This window comes from Lacerta agilis, chromosome 13, assembly GCF_009819535.1.
Source record: "Lacerta agilis isolate rLacAgi1 chromosome 13, rLacAgi1.pri, whole genome shotgun sequence".
Lineage (NCBI taxonomy): Eukaryota > Metazoa > Chordata > Lepidosauria > Squamata > Lacertidae > Lacerta > Lacerta agilis.
Genome location: NC_046324.1, coordinates 38,775,406 through 38,795,970, shown reverse-complemented (window position 1 = coordinate 38,795,970; position 20,565 = coordinate 38,775,406). Strand labels below are relative to the sequence as shown.

The 20,565-nt window shown below is 42.9% G+C and overlaps 1 protein-coding gene across 1 annotated transcript; it reads left to right on the top strand.

The window, feature by feature from the left end:
• Positions 1-331: 331 nt before the first annotated feature.
• On the top strand, positions 332-18,946 carry TMC7 (transmembrane channel like 7). Its single transcript, XM_033166726.1, has 16 exons — positions 332-462; positions 2,431-2,680; positions 4,840-4,988; positions 6,176-6,343; positions 6,462-6,547; positions 7,751-7,896; positions 9,424-9,571; positions 10,484-10,657; positions 11,401-11,555; positions 12,224-12,341; positions 12,610-12,707; positions 13,375-13,558; positions 14,444-14,574; positions 15,352-15,507; positions 16,966-17,044; positions 18,375-18,946. Exons 1-16 carry the CDS (start codon positions 405-407, stop codon positions 18,432-18,434), a joined length of 2,160 nt encoding a protein of 719 aa, XP_033022617.1. The 5' UTR covers positions 332-404; the 3' UTR covers positions 18,435-18,946.
• Positions 18,947-20,565: the final 1,619 nt, after the last annotated feature.

Here is a 20,565-nt window from a genome sequence, read left to right as displayed (position 1 = left end):
CCGGTGGGTTATTATAATTGCTCTGTATAATGTTAATGGAGTCATGATTATCTTGGAAGGCAGCGCCAGTTGTGTGTGTGTGTGTGTGTGTGACTTCTAGTACCTAAAACTTTCAAAATGAAAAGGGAGAAGAGCCTCAAGCGTGAGCAACAACTCGAAACAAACGAACGTGAGTTTCGGGCGGCGGCACCACGAGGCGCTGAGGCCGCTCCCCGCCGGCCGCCCCTCACAACAATAATATCCGGCCCAGCCAGCAGCCGAGCTCGCTTCCATTGGCTCCCCCGGAGAGGGCCGGAAACAACCCGGCCAGGACTGGGCTGCAGCAGCGGCGGCGGCGGCGCCTCTCCTGAGGAAGGCGGAGGGCTTTGTTTGCGACGACGGCGAGAGGCCGCCCGACGGCCAGCATGGACGAGCAGCTGCAGGGCGCCGCGAGGCGGGACAGCGCCGGCTGGGGGAGCAACGGTGGGTCGAGGGCGGGATGGGGACGTCGTTGCCGGCTTCTTTGGTGTCTTACTTGGGAGAAAGTTCCGTTGAACAGCGCGGGTTTGGGTTTTGTTTTGTTTTTTACTCCCGGACAACGACGGGTGTGGGCCCGGTGAGGCACTTTGGGGCGTCGTGGATGCGAAAGGGGTGGCGGGGAAGAGATGGGTGCTGCTCCTCGTTTGCTCCAACTCTTTCTCAAGTGAACCGAGTCCCCGTATCTCGCCTTTTGCAGGTTGCAACTCGTAAAGTTTGCTTTCTTGGGGAGTAAATAAATCCCACGGGGTTCTATTCCCCTGTTGATCATGCTCCGAGTAGGCCCTTTTAAAATTTTTATTAATGGGCCGGAGTTAGCCGTGGGATGCAGCCAATGCTAGCCTTTGCTCAAAAGGTTAAGATGAACAGGCACGACTAATTTCGGCCCTTTCATTTTCAATGGGTCGCCGCTGAGTTAGGTTCGGAGTGTTATGCAGCCCGCTGAGGTCACCTGGGCGTTGCTTCTGAGTAAACCTGCTCCGGGATCATGTTGCGACTCTGCGGGAAGCTTTTTTTTTTTTTTTTTAAAGAAAATGCTTCCGTTAGAGCGAATTTGTGCTCTTAAAGGGGTTCAAAATAAGCAAAATGTTGGGTGCTTGCGGGTTTTGTCGTTCGAGTAATCGTGAAGAGGTCTGAGTGGGTACCGTAGAGAAACTTTGGTTTATTTGTCACTGTGTAAAGCTCTGTTGGCTAGAAGTTTGTGAAATGGTTTAATTTAATTATGTGATCATTTTTAGCTTCCTCCTTTGGGGCCAATACCTGGGGCTCAGAGAGAGCTCATAACCAGAAGTTTAAAACATAACCAATGCCCTTTTATAATGTGCTGGGGAGGGGGGAATTATTGGGTTGGACTTTATTATTTTTATGTATTTTGTGTTTTTATATTGTTATTTTTATCTTGTGAACCACGCTGAGACCTGCAGGTATAGGACAGTATACAAATTTAATGAATAATAATAAGAAGAACAGCATATGGTATTGACAGCATTAAAAGGAGTGATATCAATGTTAATTTAATAATGGCATAGTGGCTATGAATTAATTTAGTGATATAGTGGAACCTCGGTTTTCGAGTGTGTCAGAAGCTGAACGATTCGGAACCTGAAAACCTGGAAGTAATTGCTTCCATTTTTGAACGCGGCTCGGAAGTCGAACTGTTTCCAAGGCACTTTTCTCAATTTCCCCATTGAACTTGCTGACAGCCCAATGCGCCTCGGTTGTTGAACACTTTGGAAGTCGAACGGTCTTCCAGAACGGATTACGTTCGACAACCAAGGTTCCACTGCATCTAAATTAGTCCACAAACAACGGCATTGTTCACGTGGTGAACCATGGTTTACCCGGACTTGCTGGCTCCCAATGAGATTCCTGCTGCCTGGGCTTTTCAGTCAGTGCATTGCAACAGGCAAGCCAAAATCTGCCTTACTGTGTCATCTGAACTCTGCATCATGGTTAAAGTATCTTATCCTTAATCACAATCTGTAGCCAAGGTTTTCCTATGATTACAGGCAGTGCTTTTTTCTGGGGGTACGCAGGGGTACACATACCCCTAAATGTTTTGTGAATCTAAGTTTGGCCGCATTGAGGGGCAGTATTTCAGTATGAGTAGGAAAATGAGAGTACCCCTAAACATTTTTTTAAGGAAAAAAGCACTGATTACAGGTCATGGTTAAGGATGCCTACTATGCAATGCAAACCAGGCGTTAGTAGTGCAGATACTGTATATTGTACATGGGAACATGGCACATTTCATTTCCGACACTACCCCTGCCTCCATGGTGGATCATCTAGTCTAAACCCCTGCAATGCAGGCATATGCAGCTGTCCAGCTGACCAAACCTGAAACCACCATGCTTTAACCAACTGAGCTTGCGAGCTAATTTGTTAACCTTTCCCCCCCTTTTCTTTTTGCAGAGGTTTTCCTCCTTGACTCACAGTATGTAGCACCAACTGTTGCCTTTCTGCAAGAACTACCCAGTTACCAGTCTATGTTGAGGAGGAGAACTTCAGCTTCAGCTGGAGGATTGCGGGACTACCGCAGTTTAGCACGGACAGCTTCTGGTGAGACCAGCAGTCTCATAGAAAGGGTTGGACCAGGAAGCCCAGGCTCTGTGCAGCCGCTGAGAGAATATGCCTTAACTATTGCAGAGAAGAGAAGATTAAGGTTAGAGAGAGAAACTCTTTAAGCTGTATAGTAGTTGTGGTAGTGAGATCCATTTCTGGGTAAAAATTGCTTCTGGGAAATGGATTTTATTAATTTCTAAAATTGTTTCTAAATGGCAGTAAGTCATTTTGCCTCCACCATGCTCCTAAGCATTGGTCCATGTTCAAGGAACTTAGGTTAAGATGACATAAGTAAAAGAATCCAAATCTTTGTGCTAAGATGAAAAATTAATTCCAAAAGTATAACCCCCTTTCAGTTTATGATATAGGCAATGGCCATTCACAGTTCTCACTCATGGTCCAACAGGCATGGAAATTGTTAGCTAAGGGACTTTTAACTTGTTCTCCATATAAGCAGCAAATATTTTGTACAGTCTTGCTTACAAATTATGCTCCATGTGCCTATACTTTGCCTTGATCTTTCAGCTTGACCCTGAACTGGTGGGAACAATGTGTCATGACAGAATTTTGCAGGTGCAGCTTCCCCAATCACTTGCTATAGCGGCACCTGATAAATGGGTGCCTGGTAAATCTATAAGAGGGAGCAGTGATCCTTTCCAGCGAATGTAGTGCACATGCAGGCATATTTGCACCGCAGACTTCAACTGGTTTATTAGCAATTTCATCTGATCTGAAAGAAACGGGAGGCTATGTGCCCCCCACTTTTTTTTTTAAGCAAAACACAAAATTGACGTATGAGACTATAGTAACTGACACCAGGTCTATTTAATAATGCATCTTAATTCTGTTCAAGAGCAAAGCAAACTGAAGGGGCATTTCTACTGAGTGAACATTAATTTCAGGAACTGTCATCCTTAGTTAATTGCTGCTTAGAAAGTGGAAGATAAATAAACAATTGTTAATTGAAGGAAATGGGGAGACACAAGACAGCCTAGACATGTGAAGAGCTTTAGTATTGAGAAAGATAGGAATGGAGTTTCAGGTTCAATACTGCAGTGTGTTAAAAGGAGCAGAGAGAGCTTACTTACATTGAGTCATGCCATTGGTTCATCTAGCTCAGTATTGTCTACACTGACTGGCAGGGGTTCTCTCAGGGTTTTGGGCAGGAGTGTCTCCTAACCCTACCTGGGGATTGAATTTGGGACCTTCTGTATGCAAAGCAGATGCTCTACCACCAAACTATGGCCCTTCCTAGACATTTGGCTGCCCTTTGAAGGCAGTTTGAAAACTTCAGCTAGCATGAAATGCGACAGCAGAAGTGTACTCATCAGGACCAGGCACTATGAATGAATTTCCAGATTCTTTCTCATCTTCACTGCCTTCTTATTGGTTTCCTGCACCAATGCAAAGTGCTTTTTTTTAATCTATAAAGTCCTACATGGCCTGGGACTCAGTATCTGTAAAGAAATGCCATAGGCCCTAAGATCACTGAGTTAGCCCTTGGAGAATGGCTTCCATTGAGGTTTGCAGAGTAGCTCCAAAGGACAGGGCCTTTTCAGTGGTGTCCCCACTCCCACAATTTATGGAATGTTCTCCCTAGATTGATTCCAGTCACACCTTAGTTGATATCTTTTTGGCATCAGGCAAAGGCTTTTCTGATGTTTAAACATCCTTTTGAATTAGCCTTATGTAAGACTGATGCTGATATTTCTTACTCTGCTTTTATCATGACTATGTTGCACTCCTGAGCTGATTTTAGCTCTCCATTTAACTAGGTGAATTGAGTGTGTCATTTAACAAAAATCTGTGCTGTTTTGGATTTTATTGTGGAAATCAGGATCTTCTGATGTTTTATTGGTGTTTTTAATTACATTTTATGGATATTTATGGACTGATTTTATTACATTGTGTATGTTGTAAGCTGCTTTGATATACTTTATGAATATAATTTATATTATAAATATTTAAGTAAAAAATAAGATTTAAATAAAATATCCTAGTTGGCGTCTGTCTTGGATTTGAATTGATTTTATGTATGTGGTGGTGTTTTAAGCTTTTTATATTTGAAATTATTTTTCTTAAATTGCTTTTTATATATTCCATTGTTTTAACTGTTTTTATATGTACGTAATATTGTAAATTGCTTTGGGATGCATCATGTGCAGTTGGTTTTTTTAAAAAAATTAATCCTGCATTTTCACCAGTTCTGAAATGAAAACCCCAATAATCTTGTTATGTTAATTCATATTATCTAACCAGGGAAATTCAGGTGGCTAACATAAGATACCTGTCAGGTTGGCATCAGTGGAGGCAGATAAGTAGCAAATCATGGAAAAAAATTGTAGAGGATACCAGAGAACTGTCATCTTACTTTGAACTTTGGGGACATGACATCCGCAGTATTGAGGGTATGTTCTTTATTAATTTGTATGCTGCTTGATTTTGCTCCTTATTTTCATTGTCTTTTTCACATCTATTATTCAGTTATTTAGTGGATTTATAAACTGGTTGACTTGAGAAACTCTCCACAAAGAAATTGCACAAATGTAATTGTAAATAAGACACAGCTAAAATCCAAAAACAAATTAAACATAAAAATACAAAAAACCTCTAGTTTAGATTACTGCAATGTGTTATATACTGAGGCTGCCTTTGAAGATAGTGCAGAAACAGCAGCTTCTGCGGAACATACAACACAGGTTCTCTCCTGGTTCCTTCCTTTTTCAGCTCTCTGCCTTTACAGTAACTTACTTGGCTTAAAACAATAACACCAAAAGTACAACGCATTTAAATAAGCCAGTTTTAAAAAGAATGCACTAAGTGTTCACAGACAGACAAATGTGTCACAAGTCACCCACCCCAAAACTGCAGGATGAGGCAGCTGTTCAGATGTTCAGGTGATCTGAGCCTTGAAAAGAAGATGTGAGAGTAAATGTCATTGCTTCAACTTCCTCCTTTATCTCTGTGTACTTTTGAAGTGGTGGGTGGAGGGAAGATAACCAACCACCCTCAGAATCTCATGATGGAGGGAACAGTGATGGGGGGGAAATGCTTGGGGAAAATAAAAGTGTCTTTGCCTGGCAAAGGAAAGATTCCAGTGATGGTGACAGACAAGGCAACTTTGGAAGAGCGTTCCACAGCTGAGCGGGCTACCACTGAAGAGGTTTAGCGTGTTGTACAAACCTGGGATTGTGCTTAAAGTTTCTCCTGATTAACCGTGATCTGTCACCAAAGTTTGTCATAGTTAAGGAGCAGAAATCTTGACCACAATTCCAGGTTTGGACAATATGATGAGCCAAACCTTAGCTGCTGTGCTGAGCTAAAAAGCCTGTGAAGGAACCAAGTGGTTATAACCTGCTCCTCGGGAGGCAGTACATTCGCACTAAGCCATGGTTTGGCTTAGTATTGTGCGCAAACTGACGCCATTCAAAGGGCCCACCTTTCTTCCACCATTGAACTTGAGGCAGGGTACTTGGGGGGTCTTCCAACCAGGCCCAAACCTTTTCCTCCAGCAAGGTGGTTGCATCATGTGCACCCACTGTTTTACATTAACAGTTAATGTGTTCATTCATAAATTAAATATTTCTTTTCATAGGGAAGTTTGGCACTGGGATCCAGTCTTACTTTTCCTTTCTACGATTCCTCGTGATCCTGAACGTTGTGATCTTTCTCCTTGTGTTCACCTTTATCACCCTTCCTAGTGCCTTTTACAAACATGGAACGGTCAATGGCAGCTACGTTCAACTTCCCCTGAAGAGCATAGGTAACACACTCTTCCTACTAACCTGTTTTCTGTTCGCAAGTACAGACAAAGCTGACGAGCATTTGGCTGTTTTCACTCCTCCTGTTCAATTTATTTTCTTTTGATCTCTTATCTACAGAGCACCACTGCACAGTTTATGTTGTCAGTGGTACCAAGGGACTTATTTACTTCTACAGTTACGTTATAGACCTGCTGACTGGCACAGTAAGTAATTGGACATAAATTGCTAAATCCAAAGAAGCAGATTAAAAAAAAAGCAGACGGTTTCATTAGAAGGTAGAAAGCCCCCTCCCTCCCTCCACCTTCTGGGCAAAATGGTAAGGCTGCATTGGGCAGGGTAAATCTCTAGAGACTCTCAGGTTGCGTACACGCTGTACAGTTAAAGTCAATTCGCCCCCCTCAATGAATCCTGGGAACTGTAGTTTTGTTAAGGGTGCTGGGAATTTTAGATCGGCAAGGCGTAAACTGCCATTCTCTGGATTCTTTGGGGGTGGAGGGGAAATGTGCTTTAAGTGTATGGTGTGTATGTAGCTGTACAATGCCATGTAAACACTGGCCCATTGCTTCCTGTTAAACCAGCTTTGGTCCATCGCCTTGTATTTTGGCTTCCTTAGAACCCATTAAACATAGTTCCCTTTACTTTGACAGGTAAGGATTTATCCCATTCAATGCAGCCTTGCCGCTTGCTCACTCACTCGTGCAGAGCCACTGCTTGCAGGTGCCTGAAGCCTTTGCATGTATTGGTTTATTGTTTTTCCGAATGCATCCATAGTGTGGATGTGACATACATTACTGAATGCATAACTTTGCATCCTGAGAACCCCTACTTTAATTTTAAGTTTCTTGTCCTTCTAGCTGTAGCATTGTAAAATTGTTGTATTTAATTGTTACATTAAAAAAATTACTCCCCTGGAAGAGTTTTCCTCCAGAAACCTTAGGGCAGTGTATATGGTCCTTGCCTCTCTCCCTTTTACAGGACAGCTGTACTACATAGGATGGCATCCAATGAAGTGGTTTCCTTAATGCAAGGACCTCGGACTGCGCAATGGAACTTCTCCTTCCCTCTACTTGGCCTTCCCCCATGTTCCTCTATGTTGGGGATTTCCCCAGCCCTCCAAGGAGGGCATGAGGGGAGTTTGAGGAGAGGTAGGGGAAGTTCTGTTGTGCAAATGGAAATGCTTGTGCCAATAGAGCTACTTCATTGGATACCACCCTTTGAGACTCTTCTAGTTTATCTTGATTTACACAGATGTGGGCTTTTCCTTATAGGTAAAGAGCTTTATTGGAGTTGCAACACCATTTGTTTTCAAATAGCTGCTTTTGGCACTTGGCAAAGACTCCAGAGCATGTCTGTAAACCGTTGTGTGCTTCTATGTAGTAACTTTCTTCTGTGCTAAATTCTCGCAGGGCTTTCTGGAAATGACTAGTCTCTTTTATGGCTATTACACAGTAGACACCATCTGTTTTGGCCTGCTGAAATACCACGTGCCGCTTGCCTATTTGCTGACCACGCTGGCTTACCTTTCATTAAGCTTTCTCTGGATCGTGAAAAGGTAAAGCTAGTTTGAAGTGTGTGCTGCAATGGCCCATTTGGGTCTTTCGCCTGCATTTCTCTTTCTTTGTGATCTTTTCTCCTGTCACTATGGTTAATGTTCAACATACTTTAGTTATCCTTTATTTACGCCGCAGGCACAGTTCCTTAAAAAAAACCTTAGAGGGGTTTGAGGAGGTCCTTGCTCTGCCAGTCTGGTCAGGAAGGTGGGCGGCCCTTCCCTCTTGAGAAGCAGCAGTGCTAAAGGCCCCAGGAGGAAGTGCCATCTGATAGGTCAGGAATACTGCGAGAAGCAAAGTTACAGGGAACCAGGCAGAGGACCTTCTCGGTAGTGGCCCCCACCCTGTGGAACACCCTCCCATCAGATGTCAAGGAAATAAGCAACTACCTGACTTTTATAAGACATCTGAAGGCAGCCCTGTTTAAGGAAGCTTTTAATATCTGATGAATTATTGTATTTTAATGTTTTGTTGGAAGCCGCCCAGAGTATTATTATTATTATTATTATTATTATTATTACTACTACTACTACTACTATTGGGCTGAAAATGACGTGGGTAGTAAAACAGGCAAGGAGCTTCCCTGTGTTGTCTAGTAGTGCCTTTTGTAGGTTTGCAAAGGTCTTTTCTGCTTGAGTTCAACGGGATTTGCTTCCTAGTAAGAGTGTGTAGGGTTGTACTCGGGGCCTGCCCACCCTTGAGGCAAAATGAGGCGACTGCTTCAGGGATCAGGATCCACAGGGGCAGCAGGTCCCGATGTAGATCTTTATTCCTCCCTTGCTCCTCATGTGGATCTTCACTCACCCCCCTTCTTCTCTCATGGTGAGGGGGCCCCCGACATTTTTTGGTTACCCTCGGGCTGGCCCTGATTGCATTCATGGCTGCTGTTGCAGGAGAACTTTGGCAAGTAAGAGCTTTGCCTTGTGATCAGTAAATTCTTTCATAGAAACTGATGCTGGATTGTACCACTAGAGACTTCTGGGGGGTGGGTACTGAATATTTCAGTGCTCCCCCAACTTTAAAAAGCCCTGTATACTTGCTTTCTCCCTGACATTCTCAAGATGCACATCTCTACCCTGGGCTTTGGCACTTGATATATATTGGGACCCACCCTAATCTTCTGATTGTAATTTGTTAAAAGTGTTTTTAATGTATTTTTAATTGTTGTGACCCGCCCTGGAACCTTGGGGTGAAGGGCAGGGAATAAATCAAATTGATAATAATTCTAGGGAGTGTTTATAGATAGGTAGATAGTCAAACATTTAGAAATATTTTGTTTTCAGCTGAAGCTATACAGTAGAGCAACAGGAGAATCATGAAATGCTATTCATCTGTTTCGTCCCCTAATAGTGTAATCCTATGCAGAGTTACTTTGGAGGAAATTCAATTGAATTTAGCAGCACTTAATTCTGAGTGTCCATGGGTAGGATCTGGCTGTGAATGAGTATACTCTTCCATGTACTCGTACAAAAATGAAAATCATTAAGTTGCTAATCGAACATTTCATTTTTCGGGGATGCTTTTTCCAGATCTGTTGATGGATTCAAACAAAGCTTGGTACGCAACGACGATCAGTTTCAGAGTTACTGCAACAAAATATTTGCTGGCTGGGATTTCTGTATTACAGATGTAAATGCTGCACGGCTCAAGCATAGCAGCTTACATTATGAGCTTAAAGTGAGTATACCATTCCGTCTCTTTCTAATGTTCAGGCTGTGACTTGCCATTGCAAATGTACCCCAGACAGTACTACCTAAACACCAGAGGGAGGCAGTAGCAGATCTGGGGAACTCCCAAGGTTTGCAGAATTGCAAAAAAGGGAAAAATACTTTTAGGGAGGGTAGGGGGCAAAACAGACCAGTGGAGAATGCTCAGTAACCATGGAATACTGTCTGACTTGTGGAGGTGTGGGTGGGAAACCAGGTGTGGATAGAACAAATGAAATGGAGTGGCCAGAATCTTGAGAAGCAGAACTCTATATTGCAAATTTTTCTTGCAGGGGGCTTGTGTGTATTTCCACCCCCCCCCCCAAAAAACCCCATGTGCTTCATGCATTGAAGAGGGTTGGACTAAATGACTCTTGTTGTCCCTACCTACAATTCTATAATTATATGTTCTTTGTCAAACTGGGCTGTGTGTCATAATACCCTTAATACCTCAATTAAAGTGAGAGAGAAATGTAAATAAATAGCGGTTAGTGAATCATAGCATAAACAACATGTAAGAAAAACTGAGAAACTACTCTTACTGTGTAAGCCTGTCTGAGCCTTCTGTGTTCAGTGGGGCTTACTCCCAGGAAAGTGGGTGTAGAATAAATAGCAATATAGCAGAAGTGGATGAGAGGCTTCAGCAGAATGTCTCCAGCACCACACTTGGCTGCTGAGAAGAGTTAAATGCTGTTTTTAATTCTGAATTTAAAATGGTTGTAAGCTGCCCTGGAACTTTCCTCAGGAAGGGTAGGTAACATGTTTAGTAATAAGAATAATAAAGAATGTTGCTAATCTGTTGTTAGCCTCCTTGGGGATCATTTGACCAAAGTTGGGGTTTAGTTTTTAAAAATATCATTGGTGAATGAATTTCTGTTTACAGACTGACTTGGAGGAAGAGAGACTAAGGCAGAAGGTAGCAGAAAGGACCACCAGAGAGAAAATACGCATCTATTGCTTGAGAATATTCCTAAACTGCATTGTCCTAGCTGTTTTGTCAGCTTGCTTTTATTCTATCTATAGAGCAACAGTCTACTCACAAGAAAACATTTCCAATGTAAGTGGCATGGCAGATTTTTATAAGCAAATCTCTTATAAAAGAGGCAGGGCAAGCAATGGGAATAACTGTCACCATTTCCAAGTAGTTGTAATTTCACTACAAATATGGTGCCTCACTGGATAATTTATAAGAATGTCCAGTTTAAACTCTGACAAGCTGTTAATTAGCAGTAGAACAGTTGTGGAGAGGAACGAAGATGCCAGAAAGTGACGCTGATGAGCTTGGGATTTGCGCACCTTCCCATGCAGACAAGAGGCAGACACTTTGGGGAATTTAAAAGTACATTCATGGGAGTTTTGCAGCTGGTGTCTGTAGATATGGGGATGCTATCAGTTAGAGAGAAGTACACAGCAGAGGGAATAGCTGACAAAACTAAAGAATCAGGGACCAAGTGTATTTCCATTTGCTGGGAAAGAAGCTGTAGTTGCTACTGTAAGATCAGATCAGCAGGAAACAGGTCTGGACGAGTGATTCAGTTGCGAGTTTCTGTGCTCTGCCTCCATGTTTTGAGACAGTAATGCTTCTGAATACCAGTTGCTGGAAGCCACAGGAGGGGAGAGGGCTCTTGTGCTTGGGTTCTGCTTGCCAGTTTCCCATGGGCATCTGCTTGGACACTGTGGGTGTGAGAACAGGATGCTGGACTAGATGGGCCATTGGCCCCTCTTACGTTCTTAGGAGTTCTGCAACTAACCAGAGAAACAACTCCTCCCTTTGCTTTTGCTTTCTTTCTCTCTATGCAGGACCACAAACCGAGATTTGAGGATAACCTCATAGTACAGTACTTACCTTCTATGGTGATTACAATGGCCAACTTTATTGCCCCGTTAATTTTTTCAGTTCTCATCAAATTTGAAGACTACTCACCAGCCTTTGAAATCCGGTTAACGCTGATGAGGTAAGCACCTGCGCTGCTCGATTCCGTAACACAATATCGAAATAGAACCTTTTCCAACTCTGTGCGCGTGCCGCCACCTATTCTGGTGTTGTTAGGTCTGGTAGTGCCTTGTGGCTGGTTGGGCTTCTCTAATTGTATGTTGCCAGATGGTCACTCTTTGTGCTTCTAGGTTCATAGCTGCTTCCAAAATTGAGTTGCGTGACCAAACATGCCACACCCCGATGACAACTTGCAGGAACAGAAAGAATAGTGTTACCTCTGCTGCTCTGGGCAAGTGAGAGAGCAGAACACTTTGGCATGTTGACTCCTCACTTCTAAGAGATCATGGCAACAGCTTTAAAACCATGGATTGGCTGTGGGGGAAGGAAGAGGTGGATCAAGCGCCCAGTAGGAGGGGAGATTCTATGAGATTCCATCATGGATTGAAACTGATGAAATGGGAGGGAGGGATCCCTCCCCTAAGCTTTATAGATTTCTGTGCGGAATCACCTTAGCCAGTTGGCTTCCTCTCCTTGACCTTTTGCGTTAGAATGCCAAAAGCTGCATATTTTAATGATCCCATGGATATCTATTGCTTTTCTGTAATCAAACCCCTGGTATTGCAAAATCCCTGTAGTATAAAAATTGGACAACTCATTGGTGTGTTCCTTCCATTCTCTGTTTTGAAGGTGTGTCTTTGTGAGACTGGCCAACATTGGTGTTCTCTTGTTCTCACTGTGGACTCGAATCAGGTCCTGTACTAATGCAAAATGCATGGCCTGTGGATACAACTATCAGCTCTACCCTGTAAGTAGATATACATGTGAACTAAAATGAGATGTGTGAAACAAGGTCTCCCTTTCCATTGACTGTCCTTGAACCCCTCTTGGAACCAAAGGAACCCTGGCAGGAGCTGCTCAGCAAAGTGAAAAGCTTTATAGCTGTATTTGTCCACATTCGTTAGCTTTGTGAATTTTGTTTTAGTGAGATGACAATGCAGCGGTGTTTTATGATAATCTTAAAACATAATAATCAGCTGAATTTATTTTGATAAACCCTTTTTCTTTCCTTTCAGTGCTGGGAATCTCGAGTTGGCCAGGAAATGTATAAGCTGATGATCTTTGACTTCATCATAATATTTGCTATTACAGTCTTTATTGACTTTCCAAGAAAGTGAGTATGAACTTCAGTGAGATCAAAAGCAACCACTTTCATTTTTTAATCTATTTTTTAAAAATGTTGTTTCCTGTAATGTCTAAACTTGGGTATCTGTAGTTTGTGAGAAATGCTGTGCCAGCAAGAAAAGCCAGAATCATAACCGTCGCTTCAGGTCCTGGCTTGTCCTGAAACCATTGCTACTTTAAACAAAGCACGGTTGCCTGAGTTTGAACATCACAGGGAACTGCAATTAGTGGATGCCTCTAATCGCCTGGCAGGCATGAAAGAAGGGGAAGGGTCTGGGAACCATGGGAACCCAAAGCTTTAGCTCATCATGCTGCAGCAGCAGCACAACCTAGGAGTAGTAATGGGACAATGAGCTTCACTCTTGGAACTTGCACGTTCATGCTAAGTGTGTATGAACTTGGGACAATAGGGGGGGGGGGAAACAGCCTCAAATCTCATGGCAATAAGGGTGCCACTGGTTAGGTTCAAGAGCAACCTTGGAGATAATTTTTGTTTTGTTTCCAATCTGGCAACATTTGCTCAACCCCACATGCACTACCTGGCTAGCTAAGAATGCAGTTATGTTTCTGATATTTTATTTTTATAAATGATGAAAAGGTTCATTTAGTTTTATTGCCGGACCGTAAAGTAGGGCTTTTTTTATTACTGTTCTTAGGTTGATGGTTACCTATTGCTCATATAAGGCCTTCCGGTGGTGTGGTCTGCAGGAGTTTGCCATCCCTGACAACGTGCTGGAAATTGTTTACGGGCAAACAATCTGTTGGATTGGGACTTTCTATTGTCCTCTTCTCCCTGCCATCGCAGCAGTAAAATATTTTGTCGTCTTTTACATTAAAAAGGTACCTGGTTTTTTTAATGCTGACTGTTGCCTAAGTGTACAGTGGTACCTCGGGTTACATACGCTTCAGGTTACAGACTCCGCTAACCCAGAAATAACGCTTCAGGTTAAGAACTTTCCTTTGGGATAAGAACAGAAATCGTGCTCTGGCGGCGCAGCGGCAGCGGGAGGCCCCATTAGCTAAAGTGGTGCTTCAGGTTAAGAACAGTTTCAGGTTAAGAACAGACCTCCAGAACGAATTAAGTACATAACCAGAGGTACCACTGTATCTGTAACTACAGTTTTAATAATTTCCATCCTGCACCCGACTTGTAAAGGGAGGAGTTGCAGGACAACCATTTTTGCTCTTGTGCAAATTCCTTGTTTCTCTTCAGTCAGGTACAGAAGGGGGTGGAACTTGTGGCCCTCTCTGTGTTAATTGTATTGCAATTTGAATTCTGTGCAATAAAATAACATACAACATAAGAAAGAACAGAAAAATACAATTAAAAAGCATACAGCATCTAGCACAGTGCATCACAATGACCACATTAGGCTGAAAAATCATTAAGTGGTCCGTTGAGGCTGTCGGCAGTTTTAAGTCTGGGGGAAGATGTCTGGGGACCACAGGATTACAGGCTAGAATAGGAATCTGCAACTGGACGTTGCTGGGCAAAATCTGGCCCTTCATGGTTAGCTCTGAGTCCCACTTGATAGCCCAGATATGCAAGAAGGTGCTGGCTCAACTGACATTGGGAGTTACTGACGGGTGATTGGTGTGTGTGTGTGTGTGTGTGTGTGGCCTTCCTGCTTCTTTTCTCAAAGTGCCTCCCCACTATGCAAAACTAGTTCCTCTCCAGGAGCCCAAACTTCTGGTACCTGGGCTGAGATCTTTTCTTCTCTCCAGATTAGTCTGATGCATACATGCAAGCCTTCAACGCGGCCCTTCAGAGCGTCCAGCTCCAACTTTTTCTTCCTGGTGGTGCTCTTGATTGGCCTCATTCTAGCTTTCATTCCGTTGGGACTCAGCATGACGCAGTAGGTAGTCCTTTTAATAGAGATTTGCCTCTGTTACTGTGTAGCTGGGAGGGGAAAATGGGCTTTGCCTGGGTCTATCCAAGTCCACTTATGTGCCATTGTTCAAAATCCTAAGTTGTGATGACAGCTTATTTCACAGTAGAAATGGGCAGGGGAAAATCCATTTGAGCTAAAAAGCCTTGGAAAATAAAAAGGAATTTTCCTAGTGCTTAACAGACATTTTTATAGGTGTCATATAAGCCTTCCTGGGGGGAGACTTCCCAAGCAGAAAGGCTCTCCCCTGTAGCTAGCTGTCTCATTTCAGAGTGTGGGGACACACCTGCCTTCTGAATGGGGGTTCCTGATATCAGAGGAGACTGGAGTAGGGCTTCATATGAATCAACTTAGACCCTTCTAGCATCATCTCCATGCGCCCCCCTCTATGGGAGGTCAGGAGGATGGCTCCCTGCTTGTGGAATGCTCTCCCCAAGGAAGCTCACCTGGTGCCATTATTAATTACCTTTAGTCACCAGGCAAAAGCATTCCTTTTCTGACAGGCTTTTGGCTTTTAATTATTTGTGGCCTTCTTCAGCGGGTGGGATGTTTTAGTTCTGTCTTTTAAAAATATGATCAAGTTTTATATTTTATTGTTTTAGTTTTATGCTGGTTTTAATGTATCCGTTACTTAGTCATTGTTGTAAGTCATTTTGAGTTACTTTTGCATTTAAAAAAATGACTAATACGCTTAGTTAATAGTAATTTTCTTACACATGCGTCCTTCCTTCCCCACTTAAACAGCATTCCCTCCTCAAAAGCATGTGGGCCTTTTGTGAATGTTAACCGTTCGTGGGATGTCATAGAACATACGGCGCATCATTTTCCACCAGTATTGCAGAAGGTTCTGAATGGCATTGTGTCGGAAGCATTTGCAGTGCCTTTCTTTATGGTTGTCTGGTGAGTACCGGCCAGGCTGGCCTTGATCTCTTCCATGTTGTTCTTCAGCGTAGTCTGGGGTCAATAGAAAAAATGTTCCTAGTATGCAGCTATTGGATCATGTTCAAATGAACTAGATTTGGGGGAGGGGCACGGCGAGCACTGCCTACGCATCAGCAACCATTGGATATTTAGTTGAAACAGTTCATACTGCTGGTGTTTCTGCAAGTATGATATTATCCATATGATATTGTTAGGCACATTTGTAAAAAAAAAAAAAAAAAAGTAAAAAAATTCTACTGTATCTTAATAATGTGCCTAGCTGCCACCCTTTCCCCCTCTAACTCTGATGACCTCTTAGCACTGTATAGTGTTTTTGTCGTTGGTATTATTACATCGTGCATGATACCGCAGTTGTGTGCTGGAAGCACTATTTTATTAACGTCACTGCTGTTCCTTTGTTTATTTAAAGGATTTTTGCCCTGCTCTTCAGCGGCAAAGGCTCTGAGAGCAGCTTATAGTTCAATAAAAAACAAGGCCATTCCTCTTCTCAAGCTTAGAATACTGTTCCCTTGTTTAGCTTCAGTTGCTGAGGTCACCATTGGCAGGCATCTGCTGTGGAGAAAGCAGCGTGGACAGTGTTGCAGCCTTTGCTAGGGTTGAGTGTCCCACGTACATTTGAAGCTGCCCTGTACTGGGAGGCCACTGGGCTGACTGGCCCTGTACTGGCAAGGAAAGACTTGGGTGAAAGACTCCTTGGGTTAGGGTTTTCTAAGCAGGGGCTAGATAGGGATGCAGTAGCCATGGATTCCCTACATTGGCTGGGGGTTGGACTAAAAGACCTTTTGAGATCCTTTCCAACTCTGATTCTGTTGTTGAGTTTGATTGACATCAGACCTCCAAGGCCGCCTGCACTGGTCCCCTTTCTCAGCCCTGCTGCCTTTTAGATCTTTACATGTAGCCTCAATTATAGCAGTCTTTTGACACTGCAGTGCCTCTCTTCTCATGGATTTCATTGTTCAAATACTAAGAAGAATGTAGTTGATGTAGGGCTCATGCCTTGGATGCAGATGGTCCCAGGTTCAGTCCTTGGCATCTCCAGTTCAAAAGGTTGGGTGGCAGGTGATGGGAAAGACCCCCTGCACGAAGCCCTGGAGAGCAGCTGCCAAGTCAAAGAAGACAACACTGAGTTAGACGGACAAAGAGCTTGAGCTCGTATAGGGCAGTTGCAGAAAAAGGCCATTGGTTAGTTTATGACCCTAAACATCCATGATAAACATTAAATTGCTATTGGAGACAGATTACTGGGCTCGAGGAGCTCTTCATCTGTCTTGTTGAAGTTGTTCCTGCATTTGGTAGCTTGGGAATCCTTACTATTATTTAGTATGTATCTCAATCTTCTGGATGCTGTTTTACAAAACTTGGGCCTGCATCAGTATTAAACTGTCCTGATGGTTGTGTTTCTCCATTGTTTTACAGCCTAATTATGTTTTATTTCATTGCCTTGGCTGGAGCACATAAACGAGTTGTTAATCAACTCAGGGAACAATTAGTTATGGTAAGTTTTAATTCAGTGCTTCCTCTCCCCTCCATAAATACTGCATGCACAAGTTATCCTGACAGTGCAGTGTGTGATGAGAGCCATCATTTTTTAAAAAACCTGTTCAATATTTGTTGTGGGATCATAGGACATGATGTCAAATTAATACCTTGGACAGATTACTCACATGGGATATCAACCAAGGCCATTGTTTTGTGTAATTAACTCCTAGGCCCCAATATCATTCAGTGAACACTGCAAGAGTTTGGCAGGGTTGCTCCCCCCCCCCCGGGTGTGTTTTACATATTCTGCCTCTTTAAAATCGTGCACCATGTTTTTGTTTTAGCTTCAATCTTGACGGCTAGAAATACATTTCTGGGCTTCAGAGAGAGCCACAGAGGCAAGCTGCAGCCCATGGAGTCCAAGGCTTACACCAGCCTTTGCCAACCTGGTGCCCTCTAGATGTTGGACTACAACTCCCATTAGCTGTCCTGGCAAGGGGTGATAGGAGCTGTAGTCCCAGCATTTGGAGGGCACCAGGCTGGATTAGCCTGTGGCATTATTATGGAGCAAGTATCCTACCACAGTCTTCTCTGGGCTTCAGTAAGGCAGGAAATCATAATGAATGGAGTAGAAACTGAAGTCTCTAAGGAGTAACAGGCTGAAGAGTGGCAACAGGAATTTTGAGGCAAGTGGAAGGTTGTCCTTGACCAGCTGACCTCTGGGAAGATGTCACCCAAAGTTTCTGCCAGTTTGCATGTTGCAGAGTAAAGGGCTGCAGTATACAGTGTTTTTTTTAATGAAAATATATGCATGCATTTCTTTATTCAGAGCCAACTGCTGTTCAATCACTGTGCTTTTGCTTAGGTTAAGGGTAGGGATGTTCTCGGATGCCAGCTCCCATTGGCCCCAGCCAGCATGATCAATGGCATGGGTAGGCAAACTAAGTCGGCGGGGCCGGATCCAGGCCAATCGCCTTCTAAATCCGGCCCGTCGACGGTCCAGGAATCAGCTTTTTTTAACATGAGTAGAATATGTCCTTTTATTTAAAATGCATCTCTGGGTTATTTGTGGGGCTTGGGAATTCGTTCATTCCCCCCCCCAAAAAAATATAGTCCGGCCCCCTACAAGGTCTGAGGGACAGTGGACTGGCCCTCTGCTGAAAAAGTTTGCAGACCCCTGATCAATGATCAGGGATGATAAGAGTTCAGCAATATCTGGAGAGGCCATAGGCTCCCCGCTCTGGTTTAGATCTTGCTTGGTAGGGGACTTGCACTTTATATTGAAGGAGAACTTTAAATACTCTTCTTATTGTATTCCCCATCCCACCACCCAATTACTGCCTTAGGAGAGTCGTGACAAGCTCTTCCTGATCAGGAAGCTGACTGAAGCTCAGAGCCTTAGCTGAGGTGCCTTTTCATGCCTGCTGCCTTTGGAGTCGTTTTTTTGGAGCTGCTGTTAGGGGATGCTAAAAAGAGAAGAAATCTAGTGCCTTGAACCTTGAGCCAAGTGACTTGGAACTTCATCCTTGGACCAGTTTAACTTGCAGTAGATGTGGGCCTCCTACAGCTGTTCCAATATCTGTGTCCGGATACGGGGCTGGTGTGCATAAGTGAGTTGTTGATCAACTCAGGGCGCCATTTATCATGTTGACCTGTTGGGTTTTTCATTGAGCATGCACCCCGTTTATACATGATTTCTGTATTTCTGTTTGTGCAGAATTAAGTGACTCTTAAAAATCATGCTCAGGATCTCTACCATTGTAGAGGTCTTTGTGAGGTTGTATCTTTATTTTCATTGTTTACACTTTAAGCCTGTTTTTCATGGGTGTTTTAAAACTGTTGTGAACTGCCTTCCCTGTCTTGACCAGGAAGTTCTTTGTAAAGGGTTCTCTGTGTTGTTTTCAATGCCATTCCTTTTTTTTTAAAAAATCAACTTTTTATTTATCAGTTTTACTTAATAACATGTAAGTACATCATTCCTAATGGTAACTGCCTGGATCTGTGCTGGTTCAGCCACATAGCAGTGTATGCAGTGAAATGTCGTCCCTAGCTTCTTTGATGTAGAGGTTTGGTTGATCACAATTATCTCTGCTGCCCCAAATCTTCCAGAAGACTTGCTGGGTATAAATTAGGCATGTATTGAGCTTCAACCCAGAATCTGAATTGACTTCTGTTGATCACTCTGCCAGATGGTTGGATTTTGCATACTAGATAAGAATGGTTTTATGCTGAAGCCTATAAACGCATCCCATTGATATACTTTCTTTTATTTTAATTGCTGCTTTAGGAGAGCTGTGACAAACTCTTCCTAATCAAAAAACCAATGGAACCTCAGAGGCATAGCTGTGAAGCCCTGCCCATAGGTGCCCATGGTTCATGTGGTCCATGGCCATCTATAGAAACCATTTAAATCCGGGGTTGGGAAGTTGTGGTCCTCCAGATGTTGTTAAGACTACAATTCCCAACATCCCTGGCTGTTGGTCTTGCTGCGTGGGGCTGATGGGAATTGGAGTCCAACATCTGGAAGGCCACAGGTTCCTTACTCCTGCTGTATTCACTGGGTATAAATATAAGCGGCAAGGGACAGGAAAATGCTGATAGCATTATGCTTCAAAACGAACGTGTAGATGCTCAAGTCATTAAGCTGAAACAAAAAGATTTTCTGGAATGAGATGGGGGTGGAAGAAAGGATGTATTGAGGTAGGTTTGTAACTATATAGTTACTCAGAATCTTCAGAAACCTTGGTTTTTCAAATTGTAGAAGGGTCAGACTATCAGGTAACAGCCAGATCCTTGGCTGGAGTTAATTGCTGTGTTGAAATAGAAGCCAAGGGTTTGCTAATCTTTGGCCCTTATTAAGTAGCCATGTTTTCTTACTCTATTTCCGTTTTGGATAAGCATTAATTGTTGCATTAAATGTCACACTAAGAGGTACTTAAAAACAAAGAAAGAAAGAAATAATATAAAAATGGTAATGTATATATTAATTAATGCTAATAAATATATTGCAGCTGCTTTATGGAGAGTTGGCTTTTATTTCTCTTTGACTACATTATTCAGCTTTGTCAAATCATATTACCCAAGGGTCAAGCTTTCAGCACAACATTAAAGCAACAACAGTTGAACACTTCAAAATCATGAGAGAATTTAAAAGCATGTTTGCAAAACACAAGACACAATCCAACCAAAGTTTAAAAACACTTAAAGTCTGCTTTCAAGGAGACAGCAGTATTTTGTCCTTATTTCTGAGCCTGGTGGAAGATTCTAGTCAGTCTAAAGTAGTGGTTCTCGGGGGTGGGGGGATTCTGAGCCACGCTTTCAGAATAAAAATCTGCTTGTGCCACAAGAAATTTTTTATTGATAAGGAATACATTGGAAAACAAAAATAAATAACTCCTAGCAGTGCTTGATTTATAACATAGAACACAATTACTTTATAATATGACCGTGGGACATTCATAAGATATTAAACAACACAGCTACATAAGAAGTTGAATCATTCCCAAAATATAATTATAAATGAGGCTCTTACATATG